Here is a 24,246-nt window from a genome sequence, read left to right as displayed (position 1 = left end):
CCCCTAAAAATTTTAAAACCAGCATACATAGATTATTCTAAATATCCCAGTAATAAAATAAGTAAAGGCTACAATAGATAAATTCCAGATCTTACGGTACATACCGGAGATCCCATCATTGTAAATGTTTTTCCACTGCCTGTTTGCCCATATGCAAATACACAAGCATTATAGCCTTCAAAGGCACTTTCAATAACATCTGTACCCAAGTCTTCGAAGACCTAAACAATGAAAGAAAACTAAACACAAGAAATTTACAAATTTTTGACTATGTCATGCTAAGTTCAGAAACTTTTTCTTGCAGTAGTTAGTGGAGGAGGATATTAGTGTTTATTTCTTGCAGTAGTCTAAACAAAAATAAAGAACAACAATCTGTACAATTTTTGATCACAAAACAAAAATTTATAATTTTCCAAACGTTTGAAATTTGTTACTCTTAATAGTATAAACTTGTCTTGTTTTATTAAGTCAAAATATATAGAGTAATATGAAATACCTAACCTTTTTCTGAGAAACGTAGTGGGCATCAGATGAGTCAAATGACCAATAAGAATAATCAAAAGTGAAATCCTTGTACCTCTCACGTCCAAAATCACCGTCTTTTCCATTAACAATCTGAAACACAAAGAAACTCAATATAATACAGTGTCCACACGTAATACTTTGAAGACAGCAGTACTTCATAACTTTATGGGTATCATTAAGCTCTTATACACAACAGAAGGAGCATAATGTCTTATTCAAATAAGATACAACAAGATATAAGGAAAATATTCATATTAAGCAAGAGTAATCTTCATTATCAGTAAAGTGTCATCCCCATCAACCTCATAAAATCTCTATATATTATAAAAATGGATGTGTGTACGTATTTTCAACAACTCCTAAACTACTGGACCCATTTCAACCAAACTTGGTACACGTATTTACTATCTGGAAATGAGCACTGTGGGCTAAGAACCACCTACCTCATAGGGGAGGGGATGAGGTGTGTATCAAAAGTAAGAGTAACAAATTGTTTGCAAATACCGAAGATATATTAATCCTGTATTTGAAAATGAGAGCACCCAGTGACTTCCTACAAACTTTAAACATAATTTCAGATATTTTCTAAACTTTTTCTCACTTACATGCTTAATGTCAAACATTTAACACCTTAACCTATTTGTGAAGGAATCAGAAGCTTGAAGCTATTTTGTACATGGGAGTCTCTTAAAAGAATCAAGAGTTTAACCATTACTTACTATCTGGAAAGAACCACTATAGGCTTAAGAACCACATGCATCCCATGTAAGTGAGAATGGAAAGGGGCTAACATGGAAGCATAATTCAGGAACACCTGGAGTGATTTCAACTGATTTCATTAGGGATTTAACTTATTATTCACATAAAAATACTGTGGAAGTAAAATTCCCCACTACCACTAGGGATGGGGGTGTGGATAAGAAGGGCTGAAGTAAAAATTTCGGAAATGACCTGTTGGTATTTATTTTCTGTATTAAGTTGACTTGGAATACTTTCAAAAGTATGAAGAGCAACTTTTCTTTTTACAGTGGTAGGAGAGAGGGTTGTGAACAATGTATAAAAGTCCTACCCCATGGCGTGTGAGTGTGGGGCTCAGAGGGGGTGGGGGCGTTTGAAGGTCACTTTGTTATGTTTTATTTAATAACTCGAAAACCACAACTTCTAGCAAAAATATTTCCCACTATGAAATTAAACTAGATTAAATTTCGTACAAAAAAAATACTAGACACTTTTCCTCTAGACCTATCATATTCCGCACTGCAGAGAATGGGAAAATCACAGATTGCCAAAAATAGTGTTTTAATGGTATAAAATTTATTTCTAATATTACATTCAGTGGGTTAAGAAAAAAATATTAAATTTGTATACCTGGTCTAAGTGGAGCAGAGCCATATTAAAGGGTAAATTGTGTTCTGTGGAAGTAACAGGATAGAAGGATGCGAGCGAAGGTAGATCACCAGATTCCCTCTTTCATACATCTGCAAACTGCAGAGCGAGCAGCTGATTTCCTACTTTGTCTGTTTCACTACATTCCAGGAAGCAACTAAATACAGGGTGTGTCACAAAGTTATTTTGACCTTCCCCAGTCCACTTTATGAATCAATGGCAATGAAGTGTGAAAAAATGCGTGAGGCATGTTTATTTTCCATTAGTGCATTAACATTACATGGAATGCAGATACGAGTTACTAATAATACTAACACAAGGAAAAGATATGGACGGAAACTGCACAAATCTCTGCACACTGTTCTTCATTGGCAGAGGGGAACATCATGCAGAGATTTGCACAGATTCTGTACATAACCACTCCTTGCAATGATCAAACAATGGAAAATCCAGGATGGAATGCAATAATATTATGAGAAGGAAAGTTGTTACTGACCATATAGCGGAGATGCTGAGTCGCAGATAGGCACAACAAAAAGACTGTCACAAAAAAAAAGCTTTCGGCCATTAAGGTCTTTGAGAATGTTGGTACTAAACACATATCTGCATTCCATGTAATGTTAATAGAATTTGTGGAAAATAAACACGCCTCGGGCATTTCTGAACACTATGTTGCCACTGATTCATAAAGCACATTGTGGAAGGTCAGAATAACTTCTTGTGAAGTAGTGGGATAGATAGAGTAGGAAACCAGCTGCTCACTCTTTAGTTTATCGACCTATGAAGGAGGGAAGCACATGAACAAAATCTGATGACCTAGCTTCCCTTGCATCGTTCTAACCGGATCTGTTTTGCCCTGCTACATGCCCAGAACACAATTTATCCTCTACTGCAACTCTGCTGTGCAGAGACCAGGTACACACATTTAATATTTGTTGAATTTAATAATAAAAAGCTATTTTATATCATTAAACCACATCTTTTGATAATCTGCGATTTTTCGATCTCTTACAACAGGCAAACTGTTAGGCCTAGAAAAAAAATGTATAGGATCTTTTTTGTAGGAAATTTAGTTTTTGGCAAAACATTTTCACTAGAAGCCACAGTTTTAGAATTATCAAATAAAAACATAACAAAGAGAACTTTAAATGCCTCCTCCTTCCCCTCACCTCCAAGCTCACATTGGAGTAGATAGGATTTTTATAGGCACTCCCTTCTACTGCTGTACAAAAATTTGTGACTAAATGAACTTTTATCTTATTCTATCCTTTTTGGTCTTCAGTGAGTGGAGTATAAACTCTGCCAACAATTTCTTACCCTATCGTGTTTACTGCAATGAGTTCACATCCAGGTCTGTGTTATGCAACCCACATTTTTTTGGATGTTTGACAGCAACAGCTGTCACTGCAGCAGCAGCAACAACAGCAGCAGCAGTTTGTAGCTCACAAGGAAAGGAACCACCAACAACATAAATATAAACAGCAAGTTGCTCTCGTGCAGCTCACGGCTCAGCAGCAACAATCATGCCAGTTGGTGGCCGTGGCCATGTCCCAACTGCCATTTAGTGCCTTCAATGAGTCTTTGGCAAGTTGGCAAGTCTACCGCCCCCATTTTGAATTGTACTGTTTTGCTTATGTGATGTCTAGTAGGAAGTGAAGTCTTCCAGTAGTACTTTATACGAAATGGTGAAGAAATTCCAACCACTCTCAGACCCTAGCAAATTGTCTTTCAGTGCTTAGTTAAACGAATATTATGATCGGCAGACACATGTCGTCATATCTAGACTCCAGTTCAACTGGTTTCATAAACAACATGGGCAGACTATTTGCAGGGACCCACGGGTTATTGCAGTTTCATGAGCCACAATTGTAAAGCTTTGTATGTAGAATCAGTGATTCGAGATGTGACTGCGCACCTTGAACCCGACAGGCAGGTCACCGCTAAAGCTTTGGCCAAGTCCAATTCCAGTATCGGTGAAGTGCTTAAAACTGCTAAATCTTTTGATGTTGCTTTGGTAACTCAGCATGCATTTACAAACGAAATTCAAGTTTCATGATTTGTCAGTCAGCATCAAAAGCACTGGTCACCTGATGACTCCTTTCATAATCCTTCAATTCTGCCCCTACGTCTCACCTGAGTCCAAGGACATCCAGATCGCCAGTGTCTTGAAGCTTAAGAACATTTCTTATTCTGCTCTCTCCTCAGCAACGGATGACCTTCTCTGGAATGTCAACCGGGCAGGCCAAGAATGACCTCCTTCCTCAGCACTGAGACATACATCGTACATGCTGAAGAAACTACAGTCCTGTCCTGACTGTGGTAGCAAGCATACGAGAAGCTGATATCAGCATCATGCAGCTGACTGCTGGGGCTGTGGCGAGTGTGGTCATCTGCCCGTTGTCCCAACAAGCGGTCCACCAGCCACTTGCTCAACTTTAGCACAAATACAACACTGTGGTCCACACTATCACAATTTTGGAGCAGATGGCTTCCCCACCACCGCAAAAGCTCACCTCGGACTTGGTGCTATTCAGCCATTCCAACTGGACACCACGTCTGTAATTAACGAGGGCACACACTGGCAGCTCGATTTGCCTCCACTCTGGCAGGCCTACTGCCGGGTACTATCTTACTGCCACAGGGGCATTCCTCTTCTTGGTGAACTGACAGTGGAGGCTAAATATAAAAATGTTAAACGCATCCTAACCTTCTTAGCTGTGTGCTCTGCTACTGCAACTAACATTTTCAGCTTACATGCCTTTACTTCTTTTGAGTTCAAAGTAGATAACAAGTCAATTTAATGACAGACACAATGCCTTTTTCTGTTCTTTCTTCCATGTGTTCACTTCACGAGATTCCTGAACCAACGATCGTGTGCGGCAGTAGTCTTACAGATCGTATTTCTCTGAAACGCCTTCTGTAGTACCTAAATTTTGCTGAGCTCACCTAATTCTGTTTGCAGTCCGTGAGGCTGTTCAGGCATAACTCACACAGCTTCAGGATCAAGATGTTATTTCCCCATTTTCCACCAGTCAATGGGTGATGCTTATAGTGGTCACTAAAAAATCAAACGAGTCGTTGTGGTGATTTTGAGTCCACTATTAATTCCCAGTCTAACACTAATATCTATCCACTGTCTCACTCTAAGGATTTGTTGACGAAACTGGCTAGGGGGCACTATTATTCAAAGATTTAATGGATGCATATCTCCAACCGCCACTTGATGATGCCTTATGTCAGTTGTTAGTTTCAAACACATCATTCGGCTTATACAGGTACAATCATTTACCATTTTGAACTGTGAGTGCACTCACCATTTTTCAAAAGGATTCAGAATAACAGGTTCAAAATACTACAAACTATGTTAATTACTTGGTGGTCAGTGGACGCAGATCATCACAAGAACACTGAACCCCTTTCTAAAAAAGGCTACAGGAAAATGCTTTACGCTCTGAACTTGAAAAGTGCAGTTTCTTTGTCCCCAGCATCAAATACCTGGGGCACAATCTTAGTTACAAAAGCATCACGCTCATGTGGGCCCATGTCAATTTGATCATCTACATCTACACAAATACTCCCCAAGCCACCATAACGTGCGTGGCAGGCAGTACCCTGTCCATGACTTGTCATTTCCCCTTCTGTTCCACTCGCAAATAGAGCCAGGGAAAAATGACTGTCTGTGCGCCCCCGTATGAGCCCTAATTTCTTGTATCTTATCTTCGTGGTTCTTACGCGCCATGTGTGTTGGCGGGAGCAGAATCGTTCGGCAGTCAGCTTCAAATGCCGATTCTCTCAATTTCTCAACATTATTTCCCAAAAAGATCGCTGCCTTCCCTCCAGGGATTCCCATTTGAGATCCTGAAGCATCTCCGTGACACTTAAGTTTCGTTCGAACCTATCGGTAACAATTCTAGCAGCCCGCATCTGAATTGCTTCGATGTCTTCCTTCAATCTGACCTCGTACGGATCCCAAACACTTCAGCAGAACCCAAGAATACGTTACACCAGCGTCCTATATGCGGTCTCCTCTACTTTTTCCTAAAATTCTTCCAAATAAACCGAAGTCGGCCATTTGTCTTCTCTACCACAATTTCCACGTCCTCATTTCACCTAATTTCGTTTTGCAACGTTATGCCCAGATATTTAAATGACTTGACTGTGTCGAGCTGGATACTAGTAACACTGTATCCGAACACTACAGGTTTGTTCTTCCTACTCATCCGCATTAACTTACATTTGTCCATATTTACGGCTAACTGCCATTCGTCACACCAACTGGAAAGTTTGTCTAAGTCGTCTTGTATCTTCCTACAGTCACTCAACTTGGACAGCTTATCGTACACCACGGCATCATCAGCAAACAACCGAAGACTGCTGCCCACCCTGTGCGCCAAATAATTTATGTACATAGAGAACAACAGTGGTCCTATCACAGCTCCCTGGGCCACTCCTCATAAGACCCTTGTCTCTGATGACCACTCGTCGTCGAGGACAACATACTGGGTTCTATTATTTAAGAAGTTTTCGAGCCACTCACGTATCTGTGAACGTATTCCATATGCTCGTACCTTCGTTACCAGCCTGCAATGTGGCACCATGTCAAATGCTTTACAGAAACCTAGAAATATGGAATCTGCCTGTTGTCCTTCATCCATACTTCTCAGTACATTATGTGAGAAAAGGCCAAGCTGAATTTCGCACGAGTGGTGCCATGCTGATTCGCTGACGTAAGCTGCTAAGCATCAAGAAAGTTTACCGAGCGAGGTGGCGCAGTGGCTAACACACTGCACTCGCATTCGGGAGGACGACGGTTCAATCCCGCGTCCGGCCATCCTGATTTAGGTTTTCCGTGATTTCCCTAAATCGCTCCAGGCAAATGCCGGGATGGTTCCTTTGAAAGGGCACGGCCGACTTCCTTCCCTAATCCGATGAGACCAATGACCTCACTGTCTGGTCTCCCAGAAACAACCTCAAGAAAGTTTAATATATTCGAACTGAGAATGAGTTCAAGGATTCTGCAGCAAACAGAAGTCAGGGATATTGGTCTGTAATTTTGCAAGTCTGTTCTTTTACCTTTCTTATATACTGGAGTCACCTGCGCTTTTTTTCCAGTTGCTTGGAACTTTGTGCTGGGCGGGAGATTCACGATAAATGCAAGCTAGGTAAGGGGCCAATGCCGTAAAATCGAACTGGGATTCCATGCAGACATGGTGATTTATTTGTTTTCAAATCTTTAACTTGCTTCTCTACACCAGGTATGCTTATTTCTATGTCGTGGTTCTCCTGCATGAACACGATTTCTTCAACGTGAAATTTAAAACTTCAGCTTTCGTTTTGCTATCTTCAACTGCCACACCAGACTGGTCAACATGGAACTGACTGGAAGCCTTAGATCCCCTTAGTGATTTTACATACGACCAGAGTTTTCTTGGGTTCTCTGCCATATCTTTTGCTAAGGTGTGACGGTGGTAACTGTTATATGCTTCGCGCATAGATCTTTCCACAGAGGCACGAATCTCTAATAACCACCGTTTGTCGTCCTCTGTGCGTCCCCTTTTGAACCTAGAAAGCAACAGGCTCTGCTTCCTCAGCATCTTACGAATTTTGTTATTAAACCATGGTTCGTCTTTTCCATCCTTTATAACTCTCTAGACCACGGTTTACAATCTGCTTAAACTTCGCCCACAATTCCTCTGCATCCATCTTACTGATACTAAGTGATGCCAGTTCACTATCTGCTCTACCTAGCACAAACACCCTCCTTGCCTTCTTGGCTGATTTATTAACTTTCGCAATAACAGCAGCTATAATGATATCATGATCGCTAATCCGCGTTTCTATACCGACATTGCCAATAAGGTCCGGCCTCTCTGTAGCTACAAGGTCTAAGATATTTCGATTGTGTGTGGGCTGCCGATCTAGCTGCTCAAGACAATTTTCAGAAAACGTGTTCAAAAGTATTTCGCATGACTGTCTTATCTGTAACCCCCGCACTGAATCGATAAACATTCCAGTCTATACTCAACAGATTAAAGTCGCTTCCAACTAGCATTGCAAGATCTGAGTATTTGCGCGCTATTGACCGTAGACCTTCTTAGACTGACTCTAGCACTGCCACAGCGGGATCGGGTTGCAGGTATAAACACATCCAACAATTAACTTATTTTCACCTACACCTACTATACGCGATCAGAGGACTTCACTGTCACACTCAACTTCGATCTCAATAGAGACAATATTTTTGTCAACTGGAATGAACACTCCCCCTCCTATGGCCTCTAATATGTCTTTCCGATATACGTTCAACGACTCGCTAAATATCTCAGAGCTTTCCACTTTCGGCCATCTCTCAGTCCCGAGAATAATTTGAGCGCGAGAACTTTCCTGGAGGGCAGAAACTCTGGAACTTTATTATGAATACTTCGAAAGTTTACTGATGAAATTGTGACAGTCAAAGTGTCTTTATTCTGAACGCTGTTTGACTTCCCTTGCTGTGAATCGACTGGAGGGTGTTCGTCAAAGCACCTCAAACTACCGCCTAGCCTATAAACCCTCATGTTCACTCCACAAGTACTCTGCTACTCGAGTAGCTGCTTCCTTTACGTAGTGCACCCCTGACCTGCCAATGTGAGACCTACAAATACCCACACGATAACGCAGGTCCAGAAATTTTCAGCCAAGACCGTCACAGAGTCTATGAAGCCTTTGGTTGAGACCCTCCACTCCGCTCCAAACCAAAGAACACCGATCAATCCTGGGAATGATGTAGCAAATTGCGAGCTTTACTTGCACTCCGCAGGCGAGGCCAGCAGTCTTCACCACCTCCACCAGTTGCCTGTACGAACTGAGGATCATCTCAGAGCCCATGCGACAGGCGTCGTTGGTGCTGTGAGCCACGACTTGCAGACGACTGCATCCTGCACGCTCTATTGTCACCAGCAAGGCCGCCTCCACATCTCGGATGAGGCCGCCAGTATACATTGGCTTTCTTTCCAGCCCTGGACGCTATCTGCCTAAGGGGTTCCATAACGTACCTAACACTGGAGCTCCCAATAACCAGTAAACCCCGCGCTCCGTTTGACTACTTGGAGCATGCTGAAGGGGAGGCCTGTCCACTCACAGGGTGAATGGGCGAGGCCAGATGGCCAGTCGCCGCATTGGCCCTCCGACTGGAGCGGCGCGAACGCGTTACACCCGCCACTCAAGAGGATCTACCGCGTCGCGTGCACTAGGAGGTGCCTTGGAAGCAGAGTCCGTGGGTAAAACGAGTGACACCTGATGTGTCCCATGCGATGCGCCAGATGCTCCGCCACCGCTACACCCCGAGGCAGCAGCCTGAAGGTGGGTGACCGTAGCCAACTGCACCTTCAGCTGTTCGTGAACTGCGGCCAGCTTCTCCTGCGTCCACATAAAGCATGCACATGTCCTATCCATCCTAGCAAGACTAACTGAAGAAGTGAACTACAAAAGCAGACAATCCTAGATACGTGACTTGCTACACTCCTGAGGTGTCAAGAATGGACGCTGACGCTTTAAAGAGCTAAATAGCTGGCTGTTCAGTGAGCAACTATTGCGCTAAAGACTGAATGAATTTACGTTTACAAAAACACGCGATTAACTCTCTTAAACAGAGAAACACGCAAAAAAATTAGTAAATATGTTGCGTAGAAAACATAGAAAAGGATAAACACTTCACTTGCCGCTCTGTACACGTACTCGTATCACAGCCTAGACCTGGATCCTGTTTGTCTGGCTTATTAAACGAATGGACGGTTGCTTTCAAAACAAAACAAAAAGCAACTAAATAACTGAGGTTGAGCAGGAGTCGAACCGTTGCTCTCATAGACGTTTGTCTTACGGAGGTCTAACGCTAATTACTTGACCATCATTAATCTAACTTCTAACCTTGAACAGTTGCGGTCATTTTGGGTGAAATCGCATACAATACTAAGTCTATTCCTTGTGTGGCACAGACCTGTCAATCACCTGTGCAAGAAAGACGTTGAATTTGAGTGGACGGCCATCTGTCAACAGGCCTTCCAGTGTCTTAAGGGTGGGTTCAGGGCAGCAGCTTATCTGATGCCGTATATGCTACGCCTGCCATTGACTGGTGATAAATGCATGACATTGTGACAGTCCTGTGCCAAAAGGTTCTAAACACCCAGTTGCCTTCGCCTTCAAAATGTTGAACGCTGCACAGCTCAATTGTTCCTAAATACGGAAGGAGGTCTCAGTTATCATTTATGAGGTAAAAAATTTCATGTCTGTTTGTATTGCAGCAAATTCCACTGTTGAATGACCACAAACCCTTGATTTTGTTCTAAGTTCCAGGGCAAGATCTGAGTTCTACCCCACTGCCCAACATGCCAACACAGGTGCACTGTGCCACATCTCTCTTGGCCACGAGGTGAAATTTGATTACCAGGAAACTGTTTTGCTCCAGATAAACACCTACAAACAATCCTAGCCAGGCGGCACGCCTACTGGGCCAACATCAATACTAACACTGAATGCGTATGCCGCTGCTGCCATGCCTGTTCAATCAGGTATCCCCAGCAAAGTGCTTTCCATCGTGGCCTCATCCTGACAAACCACAGGAGAGGATGGATGACAATTTTGCTGAGTCACTTCAAGGAGATATGTGGCTGCTGGTGTAAACACCGTCTCAAACTTCCCATGTGTGGCTTTCATGCTGGCCTCCACAATCTGTGCTCCCATCTGTGCCCTTGAGATGATTTTCACATTGAACGGGCGCTTCACGCCATCGTGTCGGGCAATGGACTCCTGCTGACTTCAAACCCAGCTCCAGGTCTTCTGTCACCTCAACGGATTCGACCATGTGACCACTGCTCCTTTTCACCACACCTCCAATGCAGAAGCTGAATGAATGATCTGCACGTCTGAGGCCTCACAGATGTCGCTGACCGAGGATGCCTCACATAGCTTCCTTGCAATATAAGGGTCCAATCCCATCAATGGGGTCAATCCTGCACAGTTGCCAGCATCACTGTTAGACCCACGCTAAGTACCCATCCTGTTGTATACAAGGCTGTCTTCGTACAGGGCGCCTGTGTCTGGGCGCACATGTTTGGCTAGCATTCGGTGTGGACCCACAGGGTCGTCGCAGGCCACAGGAGACATCAGCTGTTTGGTGTCACGGGAGAGCATATATGCCTGATCTGTCACTGCAAGCAGTTCTGCCGCGACTGCAGTCGCAATCGGCTCCCCTTTCTTGTCTCGCCTCCGACCCCCAAGACTGGACACCGGGGTCTCCAGCAGCCGGGTCCTTCGTCCTTTCCACGAACCCATTGTGCCTCGATGCGGCATTTGCTCCCCTCCCATCCTGTGGAGGTGAGCGGATGGCGGTTTGAGAAACTATGGAGACGGAACCACTCCCTCCGTCCCAACCGTTCCTCACCCAGGTGCAACCTACTGCCGCAGGCGCGCTGCCATCTCTGCACCTGCGGCCCTTGCCCGGACCTCCTGGCAGGGTCGATCCTGAGCCAATACTCTGAAGTTTATCAACATAAAGCGCGACATATGTTTACTCTTTTTAAAGGTCAACATTGTGCATTTGGAATCCACTTGCAAAATCGGGAATAAAAGGGGGGACCCAAAAGTAACCGGAATCGTAATGCTGCACATCGTGTACTTATAGTAGCAGGTTGCGCCGCCAGAGGTTTTCTTTGTGGTTTCTGCTCTGCTGAGTCATTCTGCCACGCGGCGTCACCCAACAGTGAGAAGTGTGGTTTCTTTGAGTGTGTGTACAGTGCAGACGTGACACGAGGAAATGGCTAGTTCTTACGAACAACGTGCGACAGTGAAGTTTTGTTTCTTGCTCGGCAAGAACGCAGCAGAAACTGTTGCGATGATTCAGACAGCCTACAAAGACCATGCTCTTAGTAAAACGCAAGTGTACGAATGGTTTTCTCGGTTTAAAAAGGGTGAAATGGTGGCTGAACATCAGCCCCGTTCCGGTCGACCTTCAATTGCTCGAAGCGAAGACAACATCGACAAAGTCCGTGATCTCATCAGTGAAGATCGACGCAGGACAATCGACCAACTCGAGAACTTGTCCGGGTGAAAAGGGTGAAATGGTGGCTGAACATCAGCCCCGTTCCGGTCGACCTTCAATTGCTCGAAGCGAAGACAACATCGACAAAGTCCGTGATCTCATCAGTGAAGATCGACGCAGGACAATCGACCAACTCGAGAACTTGTCCGGGTTTTCCTGGAGCTCAATTCAGCGCATCTTGACCATCGATTTGGGGATGCGAAGAGTAGCAGCAAAATTCGTGCTGAAACTTCTTACCAGAGATCAAAGGGATCGTCGCGTTCAAGACTGTCTCGAAATGAAGGACGCGTTCAAAGATGATCCACATTTTTCCAACAAAATCATTACAGGTGATGAGTCACGGTGCTATAGGTACGATCGAGCAAGTAAACAAGTCATCACAATGGAAGTCACCTGGCTCACCTTGACCAAAAGCAGCTCGACAAGTGAAATCGAATGTGAATACGATGTTGATCTGTTTGACATCAAAGGGATGGTACACTCTGAATTTGTCCCTGAAAACCAGACAGTAAACCAATAATTCTATTTGGAGGTTATGAAACGGCTTCGCAGAAGTTTGTCGCGAAAACGCCCGGCTTTGTGGGATTCTGGCGTGTGGTTCCTGCATCACGACAACGCTCCCGCGCACACGGCTCTCAGCGTTCGCCAGTTTTTGGCCTCAACGAAGACGACTACCTTGACCCACGCGCCCTATTCGCCCGATTTAGCACCCTCGGACTTCTTCCTATTCCAGAGGATGAAAAGAGACTTGAGAGGGAAGCGTTTTGCGGATGTGGAAGACGTAAAACGAAATGTCATGAAAGTGCTAGCAGGTATCAAAGAGGCCGAATTTGAAAGGTGCTTCGAACACTGGAATGAACGTTTGGACAAGTGTATTAATGCTAATGGAGAGTACTTCGAAGGAGATTAAGGTTGTATTTGAAAACAATAAGCTATATATGCTTTCTAGACAGAAATTCCGGTTATTTTTGGGTCCCCTCTCGTACACCGCACACATAATAAAGCTCGCCGACACGTAAGTTGATAGTTCTTAGCTGTGCATACTGACGATAATTTAATTAAATTGGGAAAAACAGATAGTAGACATGTCAACTTCAGGGCTATACAAGTCAGTAAATTAACATTTTGCATATTTTCATTGATTGATATCTTACGGAATAATTTTCTGAAGTAAACCCGCATTTAATCCAAAAGTATTCATTGCAGAAGAGAAAGCAGTTAGAATTTTGTGTTTATTCACACACTTAAATATTACAGTCAGTGTTTAAGGAACTAGGAATATTAACCACAAACTCGCAATATAGACATTCATTTATGAAATTTGTTATCAACAATTCACCTAAGTTTGAAGGTAATGTAAATACATGTACAACACTAGAAAGAAAAATGATCTGCACTGCCCTTTAATGAGCCCCGCTGTGGCACAGAAAAGGATGAAATACCGGTACACAGCTATAAAACTCTTTGGCAATCTAGCCATGGAAATAAAAGTCTGACAGAAGTGTTTTCAGATGTAGACTGAAGAGCTCTCCCCTTAACAATTCCTCCTCCACCAGGGAGGAATTCTTGAGTATTGATAGCCAGTCATTGCAATAAAAAATAGAATGAAAAACCTTGTTACTGGCAAGCATGCAGCCATGTACACATATACTGTGTTTCATTTTTTTATTTAGTTCCACATAAGCATTCTATATTTGTTCTGCTGACACGTTCCCCATCATAAGGTTTAACGAGAAATCGGATACATGGAACAAGTAAATAAGTAACTAAACCACAGAGCCACGTGTGGATAGGTAAAGGTATGAAAAGGTCATGTTAACGATAATACTAGGTTTACGTGAGAACGGTGGCTTTTAGCGATACCCTAATTCTCGAGTAAAAACTTCACACATCCGAGAGCAGCGAACGACTAACATTAGCTACATGCTTCGCGCTATGCGACAATTATCACTCTTCAGACAAGTGCTCAATTAATTTGGTATTAATGCCAACATAGTACACAATTTTGATCGACAGTCAACATTAAACTAGCCACATTATGTGCGCGACCAAACTCTTTAATAGTAAAAAAATATCTTGTCGCGGTAAAGGTGCTACTCAGTCCCCTCTTTAGCAAACAAAACCATACAACCAACGATGGAAGTAGATTGCGGTAACTACACGTGCTTGGAAGGAAATGCTAAAGTTCGGTTCACACAACGGGTAGCAACACCAATGTAATCTGTTCCTCTATGTTGTTTAAATGGTGCAGTAGACACTCCGCTAACGCATACGAACGTACACTCCACGCACAAGGAGCATTCTAGATGAAACTATCCGGCCATTCACAGAAACGTGACGGTCCACGTGTGGCTAAGGCTTATTATGGGAGAGATTTCCAATGATCTGTCTCTGTGTGAAAATTCCAAACTCGTACTGTCGTTCGGGGCGCCCCCCGTAACTGGCTGGTAGGTCAGTCCATGCGGCGGAAGAAGGGGAGGCAGCACGCTTACAAAGGGACCATAGGAGCTTCAACAAAAAAAAATGGTTCAAATGGCTCTGAGCACTATGGGCCTCAACTGCTGCGGTCATCAGTCCCCTAGAACTTAGAACTACTTAAACCTAACTAACTTAAGGACATCACACACATCCATGCCCGAGGCAGGATTCGAACCTGCGACCGTAGCAGCAGCGCGGCTCCGGACTGGAGCGCCTAGAACCGCACGGCCACCGCGGCCGGCATAGGAGCTTCCCCTCACCGATTTGATTCATATTGACAGTGTGCGTACTCTGGATCGAATCTCCCTGCCGGCCAACTTTTTTTTGGTGAGCTATCTGCACTGATATCCCATGACAAACACCGATACACGTGGAAAGTCGCGAAACCGTGTGACGCGCGAGAACTGTTATGAATGTTAACCGAGTACGTTTTGCAATAGACATATTGAAATAACCATCCACATGCAAAAATTCAGCGTTCATCACATGTACTGTACGTCAAAATGATATTGTTTTCCATGTTTCTACGATCACTATCATCCTAATTCGTGCAGTGCTCCATTGGTTACACATTACAATTGTCTCAAATGTAGATACAATAGTACAAATAAAATGAGTATAGTGATCTGATTGAAAGTTCTGGTGCAATTTTTTTATTTCCAATCTCGTTCAGAAACAAATTTTCCCCTTTTTCATAATAAAGACAAGGGAGTCATAATGAATTATTAAATACTGATAATACTAATAATACTAATAATTATAGATCTGTTGTTGGTATGGGAAAAAAGTGCCGGTGAGATTCGATCCAGAGACCTCGCGCTTTTGGAAAGTAAACGCTTGCTCGCTCAGATGTGGACTCCTTGAAGGCATGCAGACTCCTTTGAAGGCGTGCGGCCCTACGATGTATACAGACACGCCTACAATTTTCGAACTCTTATTTTCATGAAAACGGTTGAGAGTTGCGTCTTTCCGTTTACATAACTATAGGGCATTTAAAATTAGTTGCGACTATTGACGTTTGGCTGACCGGAAGGGGACGTGACGCCGTTGCCTAGGTAACACCAATGGCGGGCTGACTTTCCCTACCACGACGCCAGAGGTTCGGCTGATAAAGCGCCTCTGTTGCCAAACCATGAGTAAACAGTACCACATGGTGTCACGCTGTACATGCATCAACATTTGTCAGCTTTCGTACTAAAGTCGTACTTTCTGGCGTTGAAGTGTTCTGTAGTCGTCAGGTATTGTGAACAAGTGTTTTGTGTTGGCGTTTCATTAATGACAACAGTGCAGTACATCTGAATACCAGATCTGCAATAAAAGAGTCGTCCACGAACACGTTCACCGACTGGGAAGATAACGTTCTGCTGCGAAACATTCCTCGGAATTGGACAACAGTAATGGACAAAACGCCACATCAATCTGATGTGATGCATAAAGGTCCAACAATGCAATGGACGAAAGCGGATATTTTGCTCTGAGTACAAAGAAATGTTCCATGAGATAAAGTTTAACCTAGCGTGTATAAGGCGAAGTTAATGGGACTTTTAGTATTGTACAAGGCAGAACTCCACGCGAACTGGTAAACGGTAAAAGACAGTCTTCACCCGTATCGTGTTCATTTAAATACGAGAGTGTATATGGGCCTAGGTGAAAAGTAATGTGGCAAGAAACAGCAAGAAGTTTACGCTCATTGAGACTGAAATGCCGACAAAGGAAGCTACTACAAATGTCACATGGCAGAACTGGTCTTGAGTTGTAAATCATAATACCAAGAAGGTAGCTGAGTAGACGTTGATTCATGGACAGGGATAAGTTTTGGGGAATACGCAACTTCTCCTGCTGTCATGTTAAAATCTTCTCTAGTTGAGTTTAGAAATATTCATCTCACTGACATTGTAATGCAGTTGAAATTGCGACATAATCCTGAAATTTATTTTATTTATTTAATCGTATGGCTAGGGCCCCCCGTCGTGCAGACCGTTCGCCGGATGCCGGTCTTTCAATTTGACGCCACTTGGCGACCTGCAGTCGATGAGGATGATAGGATGATGATGATGATAACAGCACAACACCCAGTCCCTGGGCGGAGAAAATTCCCCGACCCAGCCGGGAATCGAACCCGGGCCCCGAGGGTGGACAATCCGCCGCGCTCACCATTCAGCTACCGGGGGCAGACAATCCTGAAATAGTGTATTATTAAACTAACAGCTGAATGCAAGTCAATTCAGTAGTTTATGGAACAGCAAATTCTCAGTATAAAAGTAAGCATGTAAATTTTTCACTTACATTTTTACAAAACTCACAGCAGTTCTCGTTTCACCATGACGCTGAATAATTATATTATTTCTTTGGAAAAATCTGTAGTGTCTTGAATATCGCCGTAGATATGGAAATTCTGCATATTAATCATATGGCAAAACATCCTCGTAATCGTTATCATTCGCCAAAACCTTGTTTCGATATCTCACAACATTTATGAGATACGAGGAATTTATGAATATTTCATTCTAGTTTTTTCACTGGCGCACGAGTTCGTGCCGGAGCGCTCTATGTACTTTCCATTTTCTCAAGACTGGAAACAGACAACTATATCCTGGCAAGTTTAAAGAGCAATTCAATATATTATCTACATTTAATACCAGCAACATTTAGCCTAACACGCATGAAACACAAATCCATAGCGACACCTATTTTTCACTGCAACCAAGAACTTTTTGTAGTAATTTACCTACTAGCGAAACATCACAGTAACTATGGCCATTAACGAAATGATAGGTGGTTCGTCATGAAGCTGACGACTTAAACTATAGGATGTGAAAGAATGAGAGCTTATTACCGAATAGTTTCTTTAAAATCGTTTCAGAAAGATCTTAGATCGGACAGCTTGCTTTACACGCAGTCAAGCGACCCTGCCACGTTCCGTGTATGGTTGGTTATCTGCTGACACGCGCTACATATGCAGGCAACTACGCTTCCTTCCACTCGCTCCGTGCTGAACTGTCAAAAGTCGCAATTTATTTTAAACGCACTGTATGTTTAAGTTGTAGTCGTGCCCTACATACCCTCTCAATACGAATCAGATTGGTGAGGGGAAGTTCGTACGGTCTCCTTGTTAGTGCAGTAATATGCGACGGGATCTCCAAAGTGTTAATTATCACCACGAAAGAAAACTACGGAACTAATTTTTCAAATGTTTGCAAGTACATGTCCGCAGTTTTGGTACCCGCGTCACAGTAGTATAGGACAGTGCTAGAGGAGTACCACGCAGTAATTCGTGTTTGGCAACGGCAGAGATGTTGCAGCTGCGTCAGGCCGCACTGCTGCTGGTTAACACGAATTACCGCGGGGTACTCCATCGCGGACACATGTGCCTACAAACATTTAAAAAATTAATTACGTAACTTAATTTTTCGCGGTGTTAACACTATGAGTTGCCTCGTAGTGTACGAACCCTTCCAGTTAAGAACATCCTTAGTTTTATGTAGGAAATGAATCTGAAGTGAAAATTAGCCTACAGCGCCTTTATCTATCCCACGTAGTCGAAACGAGGGAGGCAGCGGCGAGGATAGGATTTCATGCTTTCGCGAAACTGAAAGGAGATCCTTCTGCGAAACGCGTCCGGGTGTTCTGTACGCACTGAGTCCGACGGAGAGAAGGCACCACCCGACAGCGCGTAATGTGAACACGCACTCTCGGTCACGCCTACGCACTGCGAAACGACACCGGTGGTAAGCTATACGCGCTGCGAGCAGCGGCGTGATACGACGCGTCCGTACAACTTGGCGCGCTTACTTCTCCGGCACGGAACATCTTCAGGATATTCTTGTAAAAGTAAACTGTATAAGTAAACATTGCAACAACACGAGACAGTGAAATTTTAAAGACTTTAAATTTACGTTAATGAGGTATGAGTAAAAGGACGAGACTGACGGGAGGAGGGGAAGGTGGGAAGGAAGGAAAACCCAAGGAAAGAAAGAAGGGAGAAGAGAGTCACGGTTATGTCTTCATAATTGTTAGTAACTGTTTATTTCTTGTAGTTACAGTTACCATGTAATACAGTTAATTACCTGTTTCAAAAAGTACGAACGCTTTTTTTTATATTTGTCATTTTACATTCAATTGTTGTAGATTTGAAAACAATTTTAACGGCCGCAGCTGTAACTGTAATAAATAATCAATTATAAATTTACCGCGGCTGCTTATGCCTTGGAAGGTTGTTTGATTGATTGGGGAAAGGTTGGCTGATTGATTGGGCGTTAAGGAACTGAACAGGGTCTTCGCCCCCCCTCCCCCCAGATTCAGAGGTTGTTCATCCGGAATTAGTGACGTCCGCGAAGTATGCATTCTGGCTGTAAGGCTGATTAAAAGGACCAAACCACTAGGTCATCAGTCCCTTTTTCCTCGAACAGACAGGTCTACCCGACTGTACGTCAGAGAAGGCCTACCGCGCAAAACCCAGCGGAAGAAAACTCCTAGGTCTACCAATGAACAACGAAGGCTAGATAAGGGGCAGAAAAGAAGAAAGAGGGGATATAGAAAGTAAGGCAGGCGAGGTGCCCTATTTAGGGAGCAGCCGGCAGCCCCTGAAAGCAGAATACAATGGGGGGACACACATTCCCGCCACTTACCAGAGATACAAAAAGGCTTCAAATGGCTCTGAGCGCTATGGGACTTAACTTCCGAGGTCATCAGTCCCCTAGAACTTAGAACTACTTAAACCTAACTAACCTAAGGACATTAAACACATCCATGCCCGAGACAGGATTCGAACCTGCGACCGTAACGGTCGCGCCGTTCAAGACTGTAGCGCCTAGAACCACTCGGCCACCTCGGCCGGCACCAGGGATACCCCACTCAGAAATTGCCCAGGGAAGATTAACAAGATGGACATGGCAAGACAAGAAGATACACACAATATGAACAAGTCGAACATATCACACGAGAAGAGGGGGGAGGAGGAAGAGCGAAGGAGCTGGTAGGGTGACGGCCGGGATGGACAACCGAGGCCAGACAGACAAAGCCTGTGCAGAGGAGGGAACAGAGTGTTCTGCCAATCTCTCAATGGGCCTGGCGCTCCCTTAAAGAGACTGGTAAAAGCCCCCATCACGAATAAAATGTAAAGCTAAGTCAGCCGCTGAGCCATCATCTCCTAATACCAGGGGTAGCAAGTCAGAGAGAGAGTTAGAGTCCGCCACTGAGTGGCTACGTTGGGGACAGTCTAGCAAAATGTGGACCACCGTAGAACGGTCAATGACAGTGGGGTGGATCTTCACAACGGTGGAGATGACCACGAGTCAGCCAAATATGATCAATGGGGAGCCGGCAAAGGACGGTTGAGTCCTTGTGAGAGGCCTGCATCGAGGACCTCCACAGATTCGTAGTCTCCTTAATCGTCCATACTTTGTTTGGTGAAGCCAGAGTGAGTCATTCGTATTCCAGATTCCTAAAGCTTGACGGCTTAATACTGATTGGAGGTCTGGTCTTGGAATACCAATCTCAGGAGTCAGCTAACTAGTAGCCAGTTTGGCTAAGTTCATTTGCTGGGAACCCAACGTGGCTCCAGACGAAGGTCACTGAGCGCCCACACTTTTCAAGATCGTACAAGGAATCTGGATAGCAATGACCAAAAGATGGTGAGGGTAATCATGGTCGGTAGCTTAAAAATTGCTCGAGGAGACGCTGCAGATGAGAAAGAACTCACCAGTGCAGGAATAGATATGCTCAAGAGTATGTGTTACGATGACGAAAATATGTAGGAGCGGTAGGACCGAGGCACTGACGGCAATGCTGATGCCACAGTCAACAAGGAATTTATGGAGAAATGTATGGATTGGACTGGTGCATAAGTCAGGGCACATGGACTGGTGCTTACGTCAGGGCAGACGACAGGTCTCAAAGGGCTCATCCAATGGCGAGAAAAATCCCACCCGGCATCTGACCCCTGCCAGCCCAATAAAGGCTAAAGACAGAACAAAGAACGTCCGGTAGTCGGCAGACTCAGAATAGTAAAGGTGTGAGGGCTGTAAATGTAATGGACATCAGGTGGGCTGTCAATAACCAAAACAAGAGGGGAGAAATAGGTAAGGCAGAACGTGGACGCCCACAGGACTCGGCATGCGACGGGTGACGGCCCACCCACAGCCGTCCCACCCCCGCTCCACTATACAACACAGCGCTATAGAAAATAGGATGCGGCAAAAAAGGAGACAAACTGCATCGAAAATAAATTAAAACTGAATACGAGAGGGATGAAACAGTGAGCTGGTCAAGGGGTTGTGGCGTCACAACCGAACTTTACACACTTTTTCCCCTGAATTTTATTAATGTAAATCTGTGGAAACGCGCTGTAAAGTGCACAAACGAAAAGTATAAAACTTTACGGATATATGAACTGTATCAGAGATATCAGAGGTGTAGGTCAAAATGTAATCTCTAAATGGACAAAGATCATCGACGTAGTTGATTATAAACCAGTGTACAAGGGTCCTCGACCTAACTTCGCTTTCACTGTTGTTAGCTCGCTCGATTGTGAATTGCGCCAGCTTTGCTCTGATGTTAATTTAGTTGAGTGTTCAGCTGTAATTCTTATCTGGAGAATAAATTTTTAATCAGACTTCGTGAATAACTAAACGTATAGAAATCACATAAAAGTATTATGTTCACGGACAACCTTTTTTTTTATTTCACCGTCATAACTATCGGTTAAAAGCTGTGATGACCAAGTGTAAGTGTAAGTGTAAGTGTAAGTGTGTGTGTGTGTGTGTGTGTGTGTGTGTGTGTGTGTGTGTGTGTGTGTGTGTGTCTCGATTACTTTGAAAATATATTGTTAAATTTGTTATTTTTCATTTAAAATACCGCTTCTTCCTTATGAGGTTAGTAATTGCGGAATAATTAAATACGGGAGCTTTTCTTTTGGTCCGCGTTATTTTCAAGCGCCATTTCATGCGCAACTATATTTTGTCTTTAAATTCTTATAGAACCTGCAGTTTCACATACACGATGTCCGGTCGTAAATTACATATTGTTTTCCAAAAGGAAACAGCATTAAGTTTCACGGTCAGTTTATTGATTACCAAAATAACTACCTTTCAAGCTACTGTAAGCCGTACCTCCTTTAAAGTCGCTACTGAAACTGTTCGATAATTTGCATAAAAGCGTTAACAATAGGATCAAAGAAACTATATTTCATGAAAAGAGGTCCCAATTTTCTTTAACGTAGCCGTCATTCCTAATTATTCCAAGTCAGAATTTAAAGAAAGTTAATATTTTTATTTCCCAGTTATTTTACGTACTTCAATTCATTAAAAGACAGGGATTGTTTATAAAGACGTTCCAACTACACCTGAAGATAGGCGAGAGAAAATTGTCAGAGCATGTGCAGCGATAAGTGCCGAAGTGATAAGGAATAACACTCAATCCATGATAAGAAGATTGCAGCACTGCGTTGATACCAATGGTCACCACTTCGAACACCTCCTGTAAATGGACGTTCGTGCCACCTTTTTGACCTCCGTTGACCTCCAAAGATCTTACTGTTACACATCATTGGATTCGTCTCGATAGCCGCTATCTGAAAACGTACCAAAGTATTTCATACCATTTAAAAAAACAAGTTGACCTTCATATCTCTGAAGCGACCCCACCTAGCAACAAAAAACCAACGTCATATTATGGCCCCCGTTGTTCCATGTAACTTACGTGCCACAAACTTTTCAGCTCCTATCATACTTTCGGAGTTATTCTTGGTGGCAATAGTTAGTGACACCATGTATATGGAAATTTCGGTACTCAAATCAACAATACTGAAAAATACTGCCACTTTGTCGAAAATTTAATTTCGATATTTTCAACCGTTCACGCCTTATTAGTTCTCTGCGACAAACATGGGAAGTACTAAGTACAGCCTCTCTACTTATGGTGTCTAACCTACCCTAGTAATCCTACCGCGGAGATGGGACCTTAACGTGGAATCCGAACCACGTGTAGTTCCTGACGATCTTCACAATGAAGAGGTGAAGGATAGGTTAAATGCAGTTTGAAATATTCTGAGGTCTGTCTGGGATTCGATCCTGAGACGTTTTGGATTGCAGGCATGCACTTTACCACTAGACCACCAAGGCCCACTTGAGACACTACACACTAACAAGCTGTGGGCTAAGTAAGCAGTAAACCTGACGTCTGAAACAGAATTATAATGGTAAGCATCGGAATCCAATGGTCGTTTTGAGTGCCCGGTGTGGTTTACAATACACCGTGGCTCCTAGTGGAAAGAGGTAGAAGCTCATAATATCACATACAATTATTAATTTATTGTATTGTAATTTACTGACTCACTCATTTTACGTGGTACTCACATACTGACAACGGTTAAAACATCATGTTATCACTATATAATTATGTCCTACAAGAGCACGATGCACTGTTCTGCAGATGTTCAGTACACCTAAGTGCCTTCTACCGTTCCCAGCACAGAGAAGCATGCACATTTACGTCTTGCTGACTCTTCAAAGTCCGTTTTGGGGCACGTCGGTGTTTGATATTACCACAAGGACGACCTGACTAACTTCTGCACGTGGTTTGCAGGTTATGAGTGATGGGTAAATCGACATCTAGGTGGTTGTTGAGCTTGTACGCATATGTAGTTCGCTCGAAAAGGTAAGAGAAGGAGAGGAAAATTTTCCGTGCGATGTGCAACTCGCCAATCCGGTTTGGTGTCCACACGTAACGCTGAGAGAAAAGTCAAGTACGCGGTACCTGCAATCACAGTGTCGATATGTAGCTATTTATAAAAATGTAAATTATAATTCGCGGGTTACGACACAGAACTTGATTTTTCTGTATCAATCCTTTTTCTATTTTTCAGGCGATTGTCATCACATGCAAAGACTGGCAACGCAAATGTCATCTTGTCCGTAAGATTCCTCTAGTCTATAAATATAATGAACTGGATACAATGGAATGCCATGTTCGATGAAAACCCAGACCCCTCCACGAATGAATTAAAAACGATTCCTTCTGCTTGAATGAATTGTGACCATCTTACATCTTTTACGTACTGGTCACATCTGATTTTTTCGATCCATTTTTGGAACTGGAGTCATGTGATACATTCCGACCAAGCCACCTCCCCTCTTAATCGCTCTTTTCGTATTTCCACCCTTCTTTGTTAGTGTCACTGTATAGAAATTCTCTTGCACTGAATTATTTATCCCTATATAATCTCTCAGTGGGAGCATCAAATATTTGTAATATATACAGAGCTCCACTATGTTGTCGCTAAGGGACGAAGTGCTCAAACTTATCGCCTAATATCTTTCGACAGGTTCAGAAACACTTCTTTCTGGATGCTCGAGGTGAGCATTTTCTCCTGCTATCTAGTTTTTCAGTATGAATTGACTTTTCACGCGGATAATGTAATAGGATTACGGAAATAATACACTCATGAAATGAGCATATTAATTGATAAAAATTGACAAAGAACTGAAGAGTAGTATGGGCGGCTCGTAACAAGCTAAGACAGTCTGCGGAATGGAGCGTCTTCTCATATCACGAAATATTGGTTAACAAGTGAAGCTCACCAGTCTCCCGATGCAAATCGCAATGAAAATTTATGATGTGAACAAAGAAGGGATGAAAGCAAACAATGTGAAGTGCGGGACGTCGATATTATCCTTACTCCTATGAGAAGTACACCGAATATCATGTACAGGTGTCAGTGTCTATGAAGATCTCTTATTGCTGCTTCTTGTTTCGATAGTTGCTAATCATCGTCAGGCACAAGA

At 43.4% G+C, this 24,246-nt stretch overlaps 1 protein-coding gene across 1 annotated transcript in view; it reads right to left on the bottom strand.

The window, feature by feature from the left end:
• LOC126165849 (kinesin-like protein Klp98A) overlaps nucleotides 1-24,246 on the bottom strand; it is a 385,655-nt gene that overhangs the window by 132,712 nt on the left and 228,697 nt on the right. Inside the window, exons 3-4 of the mRNA XM_049920354.1 lie at nucleotides 502-615; nucleotides 105-221 (exon numbers count right to left, since the gene is read on the bottom strand). Of these exons, the coding sequence (XP_049776311.1) occupies nucleotides 105-221; nucleotides 502-615 (231 nt within the window). The remainder of the gene's footprint in view (nucleotides 1-104; nucleotides 222-501; nucleotides 616-24,246) is intronic.

The sequence above is a fragment of the Schistocerca cancellata genome, chromosome 1, assembly GCF_023864275.1.
Source record: "Schistocerca cancellata isolate TAMUIC-IGC-003103 chromosome 1, iqSchCanc2.1, whole genome shotgun sequence".
Lineage (NCBI taxonomy): Eukaryota > Metazoa > Arthropoda > Insecta > Orthoptera > Acrididae > Schistocerca > Schistocerca cancellata.
This window is presented reverse-complemented; position numbering and strand designations above follow the sequence as displayed.